The sequence below is a fragment of the Symphalangus syndactylus genome, chromosome 13 (assembly GCF_028878055.3).
Source record: "Symphalangus syndactylus isolate Jambi chromosome 13, NHGRI_mSymSyn1-v2.1_pri, whole genome shotgun sequence".
Taxonomy (NCBI): domain Eukaryota; kingdom Metazoa; phylum Chordata; class Mammalia; order Primates; family Hylobatidae; genus Symphalangus; species Symphalangus syndactylus.
Genome location: NC_072435.2, coordinates 42,535,632 through 42,551,867, shown reverse-complemented (window position 1 = coordinate 42,551,867; position 16,236 = coordinate 42,535,632). Strand labels below are relative to the sequence as shown.

General features: G+C 51.4%; 1 protein-coding gene and 1 pseudogene across 24 annotated transcripts in view; one reads left to right on the top strand and one right to left on the bottom strand.

The window, feature by feature from the left end:
- Positions 1 to 16,236, top strand: part of EPS15L1 (epidermal growth factor receptor pathway substrate 15 like 1) — a 116,487-nt gene that overhangs the window by 47,720 nt on the left and 52,531 nt on the right. For all 24 annotated transcript variants that reach the window (XM_055239149.2, XM_063616224.1, XM_063616216.1 and 21 more), the window contains 4 exons: positions 3,255 to 3,412; positions 6,629 to 6,785; positions 7,100 to 7,185; positions 10,936 to 11,008. In XM_055239149.2, the coding sequence (XP_055095124.1) occupies positions 3,255 to 3,412; positions 6,629 to 6,785; positions 7,100 to 7,185; positions 10,936 to 11,008 (474 nt within the window). The remainder of the gene's footprint in view (positions 1 to 3,254; positions 3,413 to 6,628; positions 6,786 to 7,099; positions 7,186 to 10,935; positions 11,009 to 16,236) is intronic.
- LOC129460801 (small ribosomal subunit protein uS5-like) lies at positions 11,038 to 12,086 on the bottom strand (annotated as a pseudogene).

Genomic DNA, 16,236 nt, shown 5'->3' with positions numbered 1-16,236 from the left:
AGAGGTTGCAGTGAGCTGAGAGTGCGCCACTGCACTCCAGCCTAGGCAACAAGAGCAAAACTCCATCTCAAAAAAAAAAAAAAAGTATTCATTTATCTCATTATTTCAACATGGTGTCCCCATGTTACCCAGGTTGGTCTTGAACTCCTTGGCTCAAGTGATCCTCCTGCCTCGGCCTCCCAAAGTGCTGGGATTACAGGTGTAAGCCACCGTGCCCAGCCTGTGTCTGCAGAGCTCTTGCCAAGAGTTTTATTAAGTATTGAAGGTCAAGTTAGGGGAGGTGCTTTACTGGCAACGAAGCTAGTGGGGCCAAACTCACTGGCGGGCATAGGTCACCCAGCTTCATAACCTGCCTCTCTAGTGATCTTCTGGTGGTTCTCTCAAGACCCTCTGACTAGACCGATTTTACCAGTGGCGCCTGTTGGGGCGGGGTGGAAGGGTATAGCTCCTGCCCCCAGGACGGCACTGGTAGGATCACAGTCATGAAAACGAGCATTTCTGGGGGCCTACAGTCCACATGCTCCCCCTACTTCAACTTCCTCATCTCCAGGCCAGCAATGCTCTTGTCTGGGGCTCCCAAGGGCCACCCGATTTTGCCCTCATGCCAGGTTTGAGTGAAGCCACTTCCAGCCACCAGGGTCTGATCTCCTTCCTTTGGGACCTGTGGCTGCTGAGCCGGCCTTAAAGGCCAGCCCTCACTGGGAGAGCCAGCTCCACGGGCAAGGCTGCCCTGTATTGGGTTTATAGTAAAGTTGGCATCAGAATCTTGCTGCTAACATACTCTGAGGCTCCAGAAATCAGGCAGAGTTCATTTTGTTTGCCCAGCAAATATTATTAGGACTCTTGTCATCCCAGAGCTATAATTTCATACATAATTTCTTCTTGGGACCCACGGGACACAGAACCCCCCTTGTTTCTGTGTCCCGCCACAGCTCAGCTTGTCTGACTCCTGTTACCTCTTTGTGATCCCTGGCTTCTGAGGTTAGCTTGCTGTAGCCCCGTGACTTAAAGGCAGCAAGCCCATTTCTCATTAGAATTCCTTTATTTGCATCTTTACGTCCACCAGACTTGAGAAGGCTCACAAAATTTACACAGTACAATGCCACAAGTAAAAATCAGTTTGCTCTTGCCATCTGAACTCATCATTTGAATTAGATCCATAGATTTTTTTTTTTAATATAAGACAGGATCTTGCTCTGCTGCCCCGGCTGGAGTGCAGTGGTGCAATCACGGCTCATTGCTATCTCAACCTCCTGGGCTCAAGTGATCCTTCCACCTCAGCCTCCCTAGTAGCTGGGATAGGTGGATGCCACCACACCTAGCTAATTTTATTTATTTATTTATTTTGTAGAGATGGGGTCTTGCTGTGTTATGCTGGCTGGTCTTGGACTCCTGGGCTTGAGGGATCCTCCTGCCTTGGCCTCCCAAAGTGCTGGGATTACAGGCATGAGCACTGTGCCTGACCTAGCTCCATGGATTTTGCTAAATTGTTTGATCAAGTCCTTGCTGTACTTCATCACACATACTTGCTACATGAAACCCCTGAACTAAGCTGATCTGGGTCACATGGTATCCCTTGTTTCCCAAGCTTGCTTTCTGAATTCCCTGAGTTGGTATCAGGAGCCCGTTAGATTTGGACATCACAGGAGACTTGTTCATGAAGAGTAAATGAGTTTAACCATTGTTTCTCAGTCTTGACCATGAGTCCCTTCTCCTCAATCCTATGGACATCTTTGGATTGTCAACACTGTGAGAACTCTTTGAGAAATCCTTTTTTTTTTTTTTTTTCCCGTGATGGAGTCTTGCTCTGTCGCCCAGACTGGAGTGCAGTGGCACAATCTCAGCTCACTGCAACCTCCGCCTCCCAGGTTCAAGCAATTCTCCTGCCTCAGCCTCCTGAATAGCTGGGATTACAGGTGCCTACTACCACACCTGGCTAATTTTTTGTGTTTTTAGTAGAGAGGGGGTTTCACCATGTTGGCCAACCTGGTCTTGAACTCCTGGCCTCAGGTGATCCACCCACCTCAGCCTCCCAAAGTGCTGGGATTATAGGCGTGAGCCACTGCACCCAGCCTAAGAAATCCTTTCATAACTAAGAGGAATGACTTTGAGTGGCACTTTCAGGCATCATGGTGTTCATCGAAGGTGAGGAGTGGGGTGCGGCTTTTCTGTACAGTTGCTGCATGGAGGAGGAACAGTCGATCCCTCCAGCCACATTTGCCTGTCCGTTTTCTCTCCACTCCCTCATCATCTAGATAATTCAATCAGGTATTTATTCTCATTGCTATTATGAGATTGTTTAAAGGAGTGATTTGTATAAATATTCAAAAAAGAGAAGAGGAAAAGCACATCTAGAGTTCGGGACACAGATGCCATGAACTGTGGCGTGGTGGGTGTATTGAAGGCCCGCGGTAATGCAGGCGGAGTAGGCCATGGAAGGGCCTGCTCCTGAGTGCCTGAGGGGCCTCGATGCCTCTGAACCAGGAGGTGACCGGGCCCTGGTTGACCTACGATGGTGTTTGCCTCTCCCAAGTTAACTGTGAGCCGGTGGCGAGAGGGGCTGCATGTGCAGCAGGTGGCCCAGCCCCAGGGGTGTGAACTTCAAGCTGCACTGGGCTCGTGGCTCCGTCTGCCCTGGCGGGGTTGGGGCTGCATGAATGTTCGTGGGGCCTCGTGGGTGGTGGCCCTCTTGGATGGTGGGTCTCATTTGTTACCTGTCAGTGACATGTGTACTCACACCTTGGGGGTATCTTTGTTGTCTCAGGAGTGGGATCAGGGACATAGAAGGGTGGTCTTCAGAGTCCTGGGATGGGACACTTTGGCTGCCTGCAGGGTGGAGGAGTGGGAGGACCAGGGAGGCTGGCATGTGGCCAGGCCGGCTCTCCAGGGATGGTCCTTCCAAGTGGATGCTCGGGAGGGTCTTTCCTGGCATGCTTGAACCCATCCCTTGAAGATCACAGCCTCCCTCACACCCTGGGTGGCAGGGTGGATGGACAAGGAGAGCGGGTGATGGGGTGGAGAGAGGTGCAGACTGGCATCTGGGTGAGCTTCACAGAGCCAGCCTCAACCTGTCTCAGCCTCAATTTCGCCAGTTACAGAACAAGGATCTCATCTGCCCTCTTGGCTCATGTAATTGAGGAGAGTTTGATGCCAAATGTGCATGGAAGTGCTTTAATCACCCCATCATCAAAAAGCATGTGTCTAGGGGTCATAAAAAGCTTCCAGGTTAACTGTTTTGCCAAAAATTGTTTCAGCCAACAGTGAACTGGGTGGTGCCTGTGGCAGACAAGATGCGATTTGATGAGATATTCCTGAAGACCGACCTGGACCTGGACGGCTACGTGAGTGGCCAGGAGGTGAAGGAGATCTTCATGCACTCAGGCCTCACCCAGAACCTTCTAGCACACATATGGTAAGGCCACACAGGTGGCAGTTGTGGCTGTGGGTGGCTCCAGGGGGCCTGTGGGTGAAGACTGTGGAGGGTGGTGGTCAGGGGGCCCCCCTCTAGCCTGTCACAGGCTTCCGCTGTGTCTGGCATCCTTTATTCTCCCTGGCCTGACAGGCTGAGCAAGGTGCATGTGCCAAGGCTCGAAGCCCATGCTCCGTGAAGGTCAGTTCACTGTCTTTTAGTAGGAAGGGCCTCTGGTCCATCTTAAGAGCTCCCAGGCCATTTGCTTACACAGCTGGGCCCTATTCTTGCTGGCCATGATGCTGGTTCTAACAGGCCTGGCCTTTGTCACAGCCGCCTCCGGGAGGTTGGGGCAGCAGGGCCTTGGAGCCTCTAGCACAGTGGCCTGGAGGGGTGAGGGCGGGGGCGGGGGCTACAGCTGCCTCCTGCAGTAGGCCCTGCTCTGGAAAGGCCAGTGCTTTGGCTCCCGGCGGGAGGGTGAGCACAAGGAGACCCTGTCTGTGCCTCAGAGCCCAGTTGAGGAGTCGGCCTCAACCCCTCTTTCCCCCAGGGCTGGATACAGCCGACTTCATACGGCTGGGGCACTCCTCTTGCCATTGGCCAGGGCTGAGGTCACTTTTGAGCTTGTTGCTCAGAGCCCTGTGGCCTTAGAGAAGGCTTCACTTGGGAGCTATCAAAAGGAAAGAATTGCTGGATAATTCTCAAGAGGCAAATCCCTCCAAGTAGAGCAGTGAAATTCAGGATGTTACTTAGTGGCTTGGGAGAAATGACTGTTCTTAGTGGTAATTCACAGATGTCCACACTGTGAGGTGGGAGCCTGAGAACCAGCTGTCCCAGAGTCATCACCCAAATGGTCAAGCCGCCTCCAACTGGCTAGGGACAGTGGGTCTCAGCTGCCTCAGATCCACTGTCCCTTTTAGAAACCAACAAAACACAGTGTCCCCTTTATGACTCTGAAACCAACACACATACAGTTCCTGGTTAGTGCCCTGACACCCTGACTGTCAGATCCAGGGGGCAGTAGAAGGAAAGTAATTTATAATGCATGCTGCAATTGATACATGATGTAACGACATGGAAATGACACAGGAAATCACTAATCCACCTGGATCAAAAGAAGGAACTCAGAGGTCATTCCATGTGGGCAGCAAAGGGGAAGGAAAGGATGATCGGGCTCTTGAATAAACAACCATGAGAAAAGAAGTCTAGATGTGTCTGTGAGGGGCTGGGGTGGGGCATGGCCCAATGTAGATGACACACCAGGAGGGACTGGGAGGAGGGGGAGCATGAAGACAGAGGCTTTGTCCCTGCGATGTCTGCCACCGTACGGGTCAGCAGAGCAGGATGTGGTGTCAGAGCCAGATGGCCGCAGACTGAGCTACCCCTAAGCTTGCTTCTCCTTCATTCTCTCAGAACCTTCCACAGGTGGGCCTCGGAGCCCACGCTCCTTGAGAGATGGCAGGAGCAGAAAAGGGGCAGGAGTGGAGAGGCAGCTGCAGCCCATGAGCAGGCTCGGGCCCGCATGGGCAGACTGGGGAGAGACAGTGGCAGTACGAAATCGTCAGGGCCTTGAACTGTGGGGACAACTAGGCATTTATCAGCAATGTTCCTTGAGATCTGCTCATTCTCTGCAGCTCTGTTCACGGACCGCATTTGGGTATAAATAAGTCTGTTAGAACGGTCCCAGCTCTGTTTTGGTAAAGAGGGGGAAACTTCTGTTGTAACAGCTTCTGCCGCAACTACACGGGAGGCGGGAAACGAGGTCCCACGTTGAGAGGGCAGCATGGGTGAAGGAAGACATTTTTCATAGATGCCAAAGGCCTTGTCCTTATTCCAAAAGGGTCCCTTCCCTTCCTGGCTGGCTCGTTTTTTTGAGACAGACTCACTGTTGCCCAGGCTGGAGTGCATTGGCGCGATCTTGGCTCACTGAAACCTCTGCCTCCCGGGTTCAAGTGATTCTTGTGCCTCAGCCTCCTGAGCAGCTGGGATTACAGGCACGTGCCACCATGCCCGGCTAATTTTTGTATTTTTAGTAGAGGCGGGATTTCCCCATGTTGGCCAAGCTGGTCTCGAACTCCTGAGGTGATCCGCCCGCCTCAGCTCCCAAAGTGTTGAGAACACAGACATGAGCCACTGCACCCGGCCCTGGCTGGCTCCTTGATTATGAGTGTCGCGGAGCCTCTCACCTCAGCTCCATAGGACCACTGTGTACTGCTATTCAAATGCTGCCTTGGCCCATCTTTCAGGACATCCAAGAGCCATGTGGGCAGGGGACGCTTAGTTGTGGGGGACTGTCCTGTGCATTGTGGCCATGCCCCTGTGGCAGCCTCATCTGGGCACAAGAGGCGTGTTTTAGACCATTGGGCTGCTGTGACAAAGTGCCATAGACAGAGTGGCTTAGAAACAGACGTTTCTTACAGCTTTGGGGGGTGGAAGTCCGTGATCCAGGCACCGGCAGATCCAGTGTCTGGTGAGGGCTCACTGCCTAGTCTGTGGATGGCCACCTGCTTGCTGTGTTCTCACATGGCAAAAGGAGCAGAGAGAGCCTTCTGGGGCCTCTTTTATAAGGGCACTAATCCCACTCCTGAGGCTCCACCCTCATAACCTCATCACTTCCCAGAGGCCCCACCTCTCAACACCATCCCATTGAGGGATAGGATTTGGACATAGGAATCTGGGGGGACATAAACGTTCCGTTCATAACAAAGACGGAGAGTCGTTGCTGATTCTTCCTTCATCATGATGACACCCCAAAGTGCTGCAGTCATCCCCATTGAAGGCCAGTGGCCGGGGCCATTCAGATGACCCAGAGCTACAGGGACAATGCTTGGTCTCAGCACCCATTTCCACGGAAGGGCTGGTCTACTCCACGCCTGCGGCATCAGAGCCTGCCCCACACATGAAATAAGCCAAAGGAAGAGGCAGCTGCATCTTAGCCCTAGTGAGGTTTTCCCAGGGGGTTGGCTCCTCAGCCCATGGTCAGGGGCTTGGGGTTCTTCAGCCCCGACAGCCCTCCTAGGGTGGGGGACACTGGGAGTGGGGAACCCCTGGGTCACTTCCTAGGAAGGAGATGTGAAGTAGGGAAGGAGCTGGCGCTTGCCACTACGCCCTGCCGTTGTTTTTGTCGCTGTCGTTTTTGAAAAGCTTGGGATCGGTGACTTGTGTTCAGGCTGAGTTGGTGCCTGTGATGTGTAATTAGCATCCCCACGTTTCTCCCAGGGCCCTGGCCGATACGAGGCAAACGGGGAAGTTAAGCAAAGACCAATTCGCGTTAGCTATGTATTTCATTCAGCAGAAGGTCAGTAAAGGCATCGACCCCCCTCAAGTCCTCTCGCCGGACATGGTCCCACCTTCGGAGAGAGGCACGCCCGGCCCGGTGAGTGGTGCTGGTCATGCCCTGGGGGTATTGACATCCCTTCCCACCGCCTGCCACCAGGTGGCACTGGTGTCACACATGAGCCCACAGTCGGTGGCGGGTGCTGCCCGTGGTCCCTGCCTTCCTCGACAGGGGACCCCGGGAGGGTGGCTTGGCTGCCCAGTTATTTCCCCAGGCAGGGGGCTGGCACTTGTGCTACCTCACCCTGTGTACTAAAGGGACAATTTTATCCCTGGGCCCGAGACCTGCTGGTGCCTCCTGTCAGGTGATGTCAGGTTGCTAATTAGAGATCTCGCCTCTGAATTCGATTCTAGGACAGTTCAGGCTCTCTCGGCTCCGGGGAGTTTACTGGCGTGAAGGAGCTTGATGACATCAGTCAAGAGATCGCCCAGTTACAAAGGTATGTTGGAAACGGCCCTTCCCTCCACATCCAAACGTTACACGAACTCTCCCAGGTTGTTATCGGAAATATCAGAGACTCACCTGGAAGTTTGCTCATCATAGGTTTATTCAGAAGGAAGGAAAAGATACAGCTTCTGAGGCCCTAAACTGGCTCAAGGGGCTCAAAGAGTGACATCTTACATTTGAGTCAGCCTCAGCCAGAGCCCGTAGCAGCTGTGTGGTCCCAGGCAGGTCTTGACCAGATCCTGTGGGTGGCAGCTGTGTGGTCCCAGGCAGGTCGTGGGCAGAGCCCGTGGCAGCTGTGTGGTCCCAGGCAGGTCGTGGGCAGAGCCTGTGGCAGCTGTGTGGTCCCAGGCAGGTCGTGGGCAGAGGCTGTGGCAGCTGTGTGGTCTCAGGCAGGTCGCAGCTCAGTAACCCCAGGCATCAGCCTCTCCCCAGTGCTAGGAAGGCCTTGTTATCCTTGACAGCTAGAGCAATTGGGTCTCGGATGGCGAGGAGCAGGCTTAGGACCCAGCAGCTGAAGGTGTGAAGGGGCCTCCAGGTCTCTGACTCCCCTCCTTGCCTAGTGCCTTAGTTTAATGAGGGCTTTGGATGAGCTGTCTGTACTTTTAGAGTCTGGTATAAAGAAATGCAGCCACTTCCTGTATTCCCCTCTGGATCCTCTTCAAGAATGACATCCTTTTTTGTTGTTTGTTTTTCAGACAGGGTCTTGCTCTGTCACCCAAGCTGGAGTGTAGTGGCGTGATCATGGCTCACTGTAGCGTCTGTCTCCTAGGCTTAAGCAATCCTCCCATCTCAGCCTCTCAAGTAGCTAGGACGCACCGCCATGCCGGCTAGATTTTTTTTTTTTTTTTTTAATTTGAGACAGAGTCTCATTCGGTCACCTAGGTTGGAGTGCAGTGGTGTGATCTCAGCTCACTGCAGCCTCTGCCTCCTGGGCTCAAGTGATCTTCCCACTCAGCCTCCCAGGTAGCTGAGAGTACAGGTGCATGCCACCATGCCTGGCTAATTTTTTTGTATTTTTTGTAGAGATAGGGTTTCGCCATGTTGCCCAGGCTGGTCTCGAACTCCTGACCTCAAGTGATCCACCCGCCTCGGCCTCCCAAAGTGCTGGGATTACAGGCATGAGCCACTGTGCCAGCCAGCATCTTTTTTCCAGTCGATTCTAGGACAGGGTGGACTCGTGATGTCGGGGCACCGTGCAGAAGGGCCCAAAGGTGCTTTGCCCTCTGTGGGAAAGAGATTGTTTACTTGGCTGAAAATGGAAAGGGCTTTGACTTTCCCAGGGAGGACTGGATCCTGGTCCTAGCTGGGGGATCCACGGGGGTCATATTAACAGGTGCAGTATTCCGTCAGCTCCTCTGGGCTTGGTTTTGTGCTGTTAGCAGAGCCCTGATGAGCAAAGGCAGGTTAGGTCTTGGAGGGGATCAAGGTGGGTGGCTGGTTAGAAAACCTCAGCCACGGCCTGAGCCAGGCACCCCACTTCATGTTCAGTGCAGCGGACGGTTCCTGTTCTGTCTCGGCTCCTGGGGGCCGTGTTATCCAAACTGGCAATCAGCAAGGATGTGCAGCCTGACAGGGCTGAGGGTGTCTTGAGGATGCAGGGCCAGCATCCTAGAGCCTGGGCAGGCCTGAGAATCAGGACCAGCAGGCCAAGGATGGAGGGAGCCCCTGTCGTGCAAGGGTCCTGGTTTAGGAAGGGACGCTGGGGTGTGAATCACCCCAGTGTGGCCTCAGACAGCCAGGAGCCTTGTTTCCCCAATGTGGAGGTGACAGGCTGGTGTGTGCAGAGCGCCCATCTGTAGGAGGCTGGGGCCTGCAGTGGCCCCTTGAGCAGGTGGCTCTGAGAGTGGCCCTTGGATTCAGGGAGTGTGGGCTGAGCTTTCCTCCTATGATTTCACACTGCCATAAGCCAGCAAGGGCATGTTAGGTCCTTCAGTTTAAAGAGCACTTTGTATTGTAAGTTTCCGAGCTTGTGGAAATGAATATTCCAATGATCACTTATTGTGTGTTTGTCGATATGTCCCTGAGAGGGCCTTACTGTTGCGCAAGTCCTGGGTCCCCAGGCAGGAGGCAGGGTCTGTTAGACACATGGTGTTCCTGTCCCTGAGGCAGCCTCTTTGGGCACAAGAGGAGGGTCTTAGTCCATTCAGACTGCTGTAACAAATCACTCTGAATGGGTGGCTTAAACATCAGACATTTTGCACAGTTCTGGAGGCTGCAAAGTCCAACCTCAAGATACCAGCAGATCCGGTCTGCTGAGGGCCCATTTGCTGATTCCTGGAGAGTCACCTTCTTGCCGTGTCCTCACAGGGCAAAAGGAGCAAAGGAAGCTCTCTGGGGTCCTTCTTATAAGGACACTAAACCCTGGGCAGTCACCTTCTTGCCGTGTCCTCACAGGGCAAAAGGAGCAAAGGAAGCTCTCTGGGGTCCTTCTTATAAGGGCACTAAAACCTGGGCCTTGTGGTTCACACCTATAATCAGTTTTTCCTGTTCCAAGCCACCCAGTTGGCGATTTGTTACAGCAGTGCTAGGAAATACATGCACGAATTCTATCTCAGTTTAAAAATAAAAGAAGGCCGGGTGCTGTGGCTCATGCCTGTAATCCAAGTGCTTTGGGAGGCCAAGGCAAGAGGATCGGTTGAGCCAACCAGGAGGTCCAGACCAGCCTGGGCCACATAATGAGACCTCGGCTACAAAAAATAAAAAATTAGTCAGGCCTGGTGAGGTACACCTGTGGTCCTAGCTACTCAGGAGGCTAAGGTAGGAGGATTGCTTGAGCCCAGGAGGTCAAGGATGCAGTGAGCTATGATCATGCCACTGCAGTCCAGCCTGGGTGACAGAGCAAAAGCCTATTCAAAAAAAAGGCCTGGCATGTTGGCCCACGCCTATAATCCCAGTACTTTGGGAGGCCGAGGTGGGTGGATCACGAGGTCAGGAGAGGCGGGCGGATCACAAGGTCAGGAGATAGAGACCGTCCTGACTAACACAGTGAAACCCCGTCTGTACTAAAAATACAAAAATTAGCCGGGCGTGGTGGCACGTGCCTGTAGTCCCAGCTACTTGGGAGGCTGAGGCAGGAGAATCGCTTGAACCGGGGAGGTGGAGGATGCAGTGAGCTGAGATTGCGCCACTGCACTCCAGCCTGGGTGACAGAGCGAGACTCCCTCAAAAAAAAAAAAAAAAGCAGTAGTTCAGATAGGCTCTCCTGGGCTGTCTGGGGTGTCATAGGCTGTGGTCAAGTTGTCAGCTGGGCTGGGCTCTTGTTGGAGGCTCTAGGGGAAGAATTTGTTTCCAGGCTCATTCAGGTGTTGGCAGAATCCATTTCCCTGCGGCTGGGGGTCCGAGGTCTCTTTTTCCTTGCTGAGTGTCAGCCAGGGCCACTCTGTGCTCCTGGACACTGCCCCTGTTCCCCCTCACGTGGCCCCTCCACCTTCAAAGTTAGCAAGGGCGCGTTGGGTCCTTATTACACTTGGGATGTCTCTGACTTCCACTTGGGCCACCAGGTAGAGAAAGCGTGCTGCTTTTAGAAGGTGGTTATGTTGGGAGCAATCCCTCCCGTGGTCACAGGTCCTACCTACAGTCGACGGGGAAGGGACTGTACAGGGCGAGCGGTCGCTGGGGCTCATTCTTAGACTTCTGCCAGCACACAGAGGGGCTTTTGTGGGGGTGAACAGAATCAGGTCTTGGGAAGGGGTGGAGGCTTATTATTCACTCTTGTTTTCACAAAATATTTTTAAACATTCAGAGAGAAATATTCACTGGAACAAGACATTCGAGAAAAGGAAGAGGCAATCAGACAGAAAACCAGCGAGGTGCAGGTAAGGGTCTCACTCGTTTTGGTTACATCTACTTTGTGCTAAATGTAGTCCAGGAAAACTTCCATCCCTGGCTGGTGGTGGGGAGGGGCGAGGGTCTGCCCTGGATGGAAACATGAGCTCTTGGGGGCTGCAGAATGAAGTTTTTTTTTTTTTTTCAGGCTTAATTCACTTTATTTTTCTTGTATAAAATCCCTATGTTGTAGCCACAGCTGGAGCCTGGGTCCTCTGCATGGAGACTCTGGTGTAGGTCTTGACAAGGTGGTCAGTGAATTCCTGATAGGGAGACTTGGTGAATACAGTCTCCTTCCAGAGGTTGGGGGTCAGGTAGCTGTAGGTCTTAGAGATGGCATCAAAGGTGGCCTTGGCGAAGTTGCCCAGGATGGCAGTGCAGCCCCTGGCTGAGGTGTAGCAGCCATTGATACTAGCCATCATGAGCGGCTTCTTAGACACAGGGGCTGAGACAATGCCAGTGTCCCTGGGCGTGGGGATGAGGTACACCAGCACAGAGTTGCAGTGGCCTGTCACCTTGCAAGGGACAATGTGGGGCTTGCCGATCTTGTTCCCCCAGTAGCCTCTGCACATGGGGACAATGGAGAGCTTGGCCAGGATGATGGCCCTGCGGATGGCGGTGGCCACCTCCTTGGAGCACTTAACACCCAGACTGATGTGGCCATTGTAGTCCCTGATAGCAACAAACGCTTTGAACCTGGTGCACTGCCGGCGCGGGTCTGTTTCTGCACTGGCATAATCTTCAAAATCTCATCCTTGAGAGAGGCCCCCGGGCAAAAGTCAATGATCTCAGATTCCTTGATGGGCGGGAGAAGAGATAGCTCTCCTCCAGGGACTTGATCTTCACATCGTTGACCAGGCGGCCCAGCTTGGTGACGGGCATCCACTCCTATCCTTGGCCTTGCTTCTGCAAGCTCCGTGGCCTTGGCCCTGGCCCCGGCCCCGTCCACGGCCGGGACCCCAGCCCCAGATGCCACTGCTGAAACCTCCGTGGAAGTTACTGTGGTTGTCCATCCCAGGGCCTCTGACACCGCCCCCCACCCCCCTCTGCACCGGTGTTATCCGCCATTTGGTGTTTTCTTTTTTTTTTTTTTTTTTGAGACAGAGTCTCGCTCTGTCGCCCAAGCTGGAGTGCAGTGGCGCAATCTCGGCTCACTGCAAGCTCCACCTCCCGGGTTCACGCCGTTCTCCTGCCTCAGCCTCTCCGAGTAGCTGGGACTACAGGCACCCGCCACCGCGCCCGGCTGATTTTTTGTATTTTTAGTAGAGACGGAGTTTCACCGTGGTCTCGATCTCCTGACTTCGTGATCTGCCCGCCTCGGACTCCCAAAGTGCTGGGATTACAAGTGTGAGCCACCGCGCCCGGCCACCATTTGGTGTTTTCTAGGAGAAGAAGTTGGTTTTTTAAAAAAATAATTTTTTTTTTTCCCCAAATAGAGACTGGATCTCAAACTCTTGAGCTCAAATGATTCTCCTGCCTTGGCTTCTCAAAGCGTTAGGATTACAGGTGTAAGCCACCAAGCCTGGCGAGAGTGAAGATTTTTTTTTTTTTAAAACGGAGTCTTGCTCTGTTGCCAGGCTGGAGTGCAGTGGCACGATCTCGGCTCACTGCAGTCTCTGCCTCCTGGGTTCAAGCGATTCCTCTGTCTCAGCCTCCCAAGTAGCTGGGATTACAGGCACGCACCACCACGCCCGGCTAATTTTTTGTATTTTAGTAGAGACGGGGTTTCACCATGTTGGTTAGGATGATCTCAATCTCCTGACCTCGTGATCTGCCCACCTCAGCCTCCCAAAGTGCTGGAATTACAGGCTGAAGTTTTTAAAGTTGCTTATAACCATAGACAGTGGCTTCTCTTTTTCTAAAATTGAGACAAGTTGGCCCTCTGTATCCAAGGGTTCTGCATCCTTGGATCTAACCAACCACCGATTAAAGATTAAAAAATAAAAAATAATCCAAATTGATAAAACAATACAATATGATAACTATTTACATAGCATTTACATTATATTAGGTATTATAAATAACCTAGAGATAATTTAAAGTATACGAGGCTGCCTGTGGTGGCTCACACCTGTAATCCCAGCACTTTGGGAGGCCGAGGCCGGAGGATCGCATGAGCCCAGGAGTTTGAGACCAGCCTGGGCTCAAGCCCAGGTGTAGTGGCATATGTCTGTAGTCCCAGTTACTCGGGAGGCTGAGGTGGGAGAATCACTTGAGCCCAGGAGTTTAAGGCAGTAGTGAGCTGTGATTGCACTACTGCACTCCACCCTGGTCAACAGAGTGAGACCCTGCCTCAAAAATAAATGAATAAGTAAGTAATATGGGGTGATGGTAGGGTAGGGGACGTGTGTAGGTTGTATGCAAACACTGAACCGTTTTATGTCACACTTGAGCATCTGCAAATTTTAATACCAATCTGAGGGATGACTAGTTCATGTCAAATGTGCTGTATTAAAGTGTACATTTCAGTGGTGTTTCGCATAATCACTGTGTTGATTAACCATCACTCTATCGAGTTAGAACCTGATTGTTTCACCCATAGGCACCAGTAGGCCCATAAAAACATCTAGCCCTGAACAGTAAATGGAAGGTTACTTTCTGAAAGATTCATTGTTAACTATTCTCTTTCAGTGAGTGGAGGAGTTTGACACTAACTTTCCATTAACCCAAAAGGAAACCTCATCCCCATTAAGCAGTTACTTCCCATTCTCCCCTTTCTCAAGCCCCTGGCAACTACTCATCTTTTTTCTGTGTGTATGGATTTGTACCCAGCCACAATAGGGCACAATTTCTTCATCTGTTCCTCCCATCGGTGAATATTTGGGTTTTCTCACTTTTTGGCTGTTGTGAATAATGTTGCTGGGAACATTTGTCTGCAGGTTTTCGTGTGAACACCTGTTTGCATTTATCTCAGGTGGATACCTGGGAGTTCCGGACATTTCCTATCAGTGGAATCATACAACACATGACCTTTTGCTCCTGGCTTCTTCCACTCAGCATCATGTTTTTGAGGGTCATCCATAGTGCAGCATGTATTAGCATTGCATTCCTGTTTATGGCAGAATAATATTCCATTGTGTTGATGGAGCACATTTTTTGTTTTAAGAGGCAGGGTCTCACTCCGTTGCCCAGGCTGGAGTACAGTGACACAACCTTGGTTCACTGCAACTTCCGCCTCCCAGACTCAGGTGATCCTCCCACCTCAGCTTCTCAAGTAGCTGGGACTACAGGCATGCACCACCATGCTTGGCTAATTTTTAATTTTTTTTGTAGAGACAAGGTCTCACTATGTTGTCCAGGTTGGTTCCAAACTCCTGGACTCAAAGCAATCCGCCTGCCTCAGCCTCCCAGAGTGCTGGGATTACAGGCATGAGCCACTGTGCCAAGCCACGATGGGCCACATTTTACTCATCCATCCCTCAGTTGATAGAAGTTTGGGTTTTCCCACTTTTTGGCTTTGTAAATATTGTTGCTAGGAACATTTGTCTGCAAGTTTTTATGTGAACACCTGTTTGCCTTTACCTCGAGTGTATACCTGGGAGTGAATTTGCTGGGCCACATGGTAACTGTTGAGGAGCTGCCAGACTGTTTTTCAAAGTGGCTGTACCATTTTACATTCCCATAAGCAGTATACGAGGGTGCCAGCTCTGCACAGCCTCACCAACACTTACCCATTTCTCATTTTTCCTTCTAGCCGTTGTGGTGGGTGTGGAGCACTGCCTCATTGTAGATTTCATTGGCATGTCCCTCATGCTTCCTTAGCGACGTCAAGTATCTTTCCATATGCTTATTAGCCATTTATATGTAGTCTTTGGAGAAAAATCATTCCGATTCCTTGCCCTTTTATATTGAAAATTTTTTTTTCTTGCCGATTTTTAAATTGCTTTTTTTTTTTTTTTTTTGAGATGGAGTCTCACTCTGTTGCCTAGGCTGGAGTGCAAGGGTGCAATCTCAGCTCATTGCAGCCTCCACCTCCCGGGTTCAAATGATTTTCGTGCCTCAGCTTCCCGAGTAGCTGGGATTACAGGCATATGCCACCTCAACTGGTTAATTGGGTTGTTTTTATAGCTGATTTTTTTTTTTTTTTGAGACAGAGTCTCACTCTGTGGCCCAGGCTGGAGTGCAGTGGTGCGATCTCAGCTCACTGCAACCTCCGCCTCCCAGGTTCAAGTGATTCTCCTGCCTTAGCCTCCCAAGTAGCTGGGATTACAGGTGTGCACCACCACACACAGCTAATTTTTGTATTTTTAGTAGAGACAGGGTTTCACCATGTTGGCCAGGCTGGTCTCAAACTCCTGACCTCAGGTGATCCTCCCACCTCGGCCTCCCAAAGTGCTGGGATTACAGGCGGAAGCCACTGTGCCTGGCCTATAGCTGAATTTGAAGAGTTCTTTATCATTTCTAGGTAGAAGTCCTTGTCAGATATGTGACTTGCAAATACCTTCTCAGCATCCACTGAGAGTCCACTCTGGATTGTCTTTCCACATTCTTGATGGTGTCTTTTGAAGCACAAGTTGTTAATGTAGGTGAAGTCGAGTTTATCCTTTTTTTGCTGCTGTTGCATTTGGTGTCATAGCTGAGAACCCATTGCCAAATCTCAGGTCACATGATGTACTCCTGTGTTTTCTTCTAAGAGTTTTATAGTTTTCGCTTTTCCATGTAGGTCTTTGATCCATTTCTAGTTAATTTTTGGATATAGCATAAGGCAGGGATGCAATGTCATTCTTTTGCATGTGGACATCTAGTTGTCCTGGCACCATTGTTTTTATTATTTTACTTTAAAAAATTTGTTTTTGGAGACAGAATCTCGCTCTGTTGCCCAGGCTGGAGTGCAGTGGTATGATTCTAGTTCACTGCAGCCTCAAACTCCTGGGCTCAAGGGATCCTCCTGCATCAGCTTCCTGAGTAGCTAGGACTACAGGGTGTGCACTGCCATACCTAGCTAATTCAAAAACAATTTTTTTTTTTTTTTTTTTTAAGAGGTAGGGTCTCGCTCTGTTGCTCAGGCTCATCTCAAACACCTGGCCTCTAGGGATCTTCCCACTCTGGCCTCTCAAAGTGTTGGGATTACAGGTGTGAGCCACCATGCTGGGCCAGTGCCATTTGTTGAAGAGACTCTTCTTTCCCCCGTTGAATGGCCCTGGCATCCTTGTCAAGGATGAGTTGACTGTAGCTGTGTGCGTTTATTTTTGGACCGTCAGCTCTATCCCATTGACCT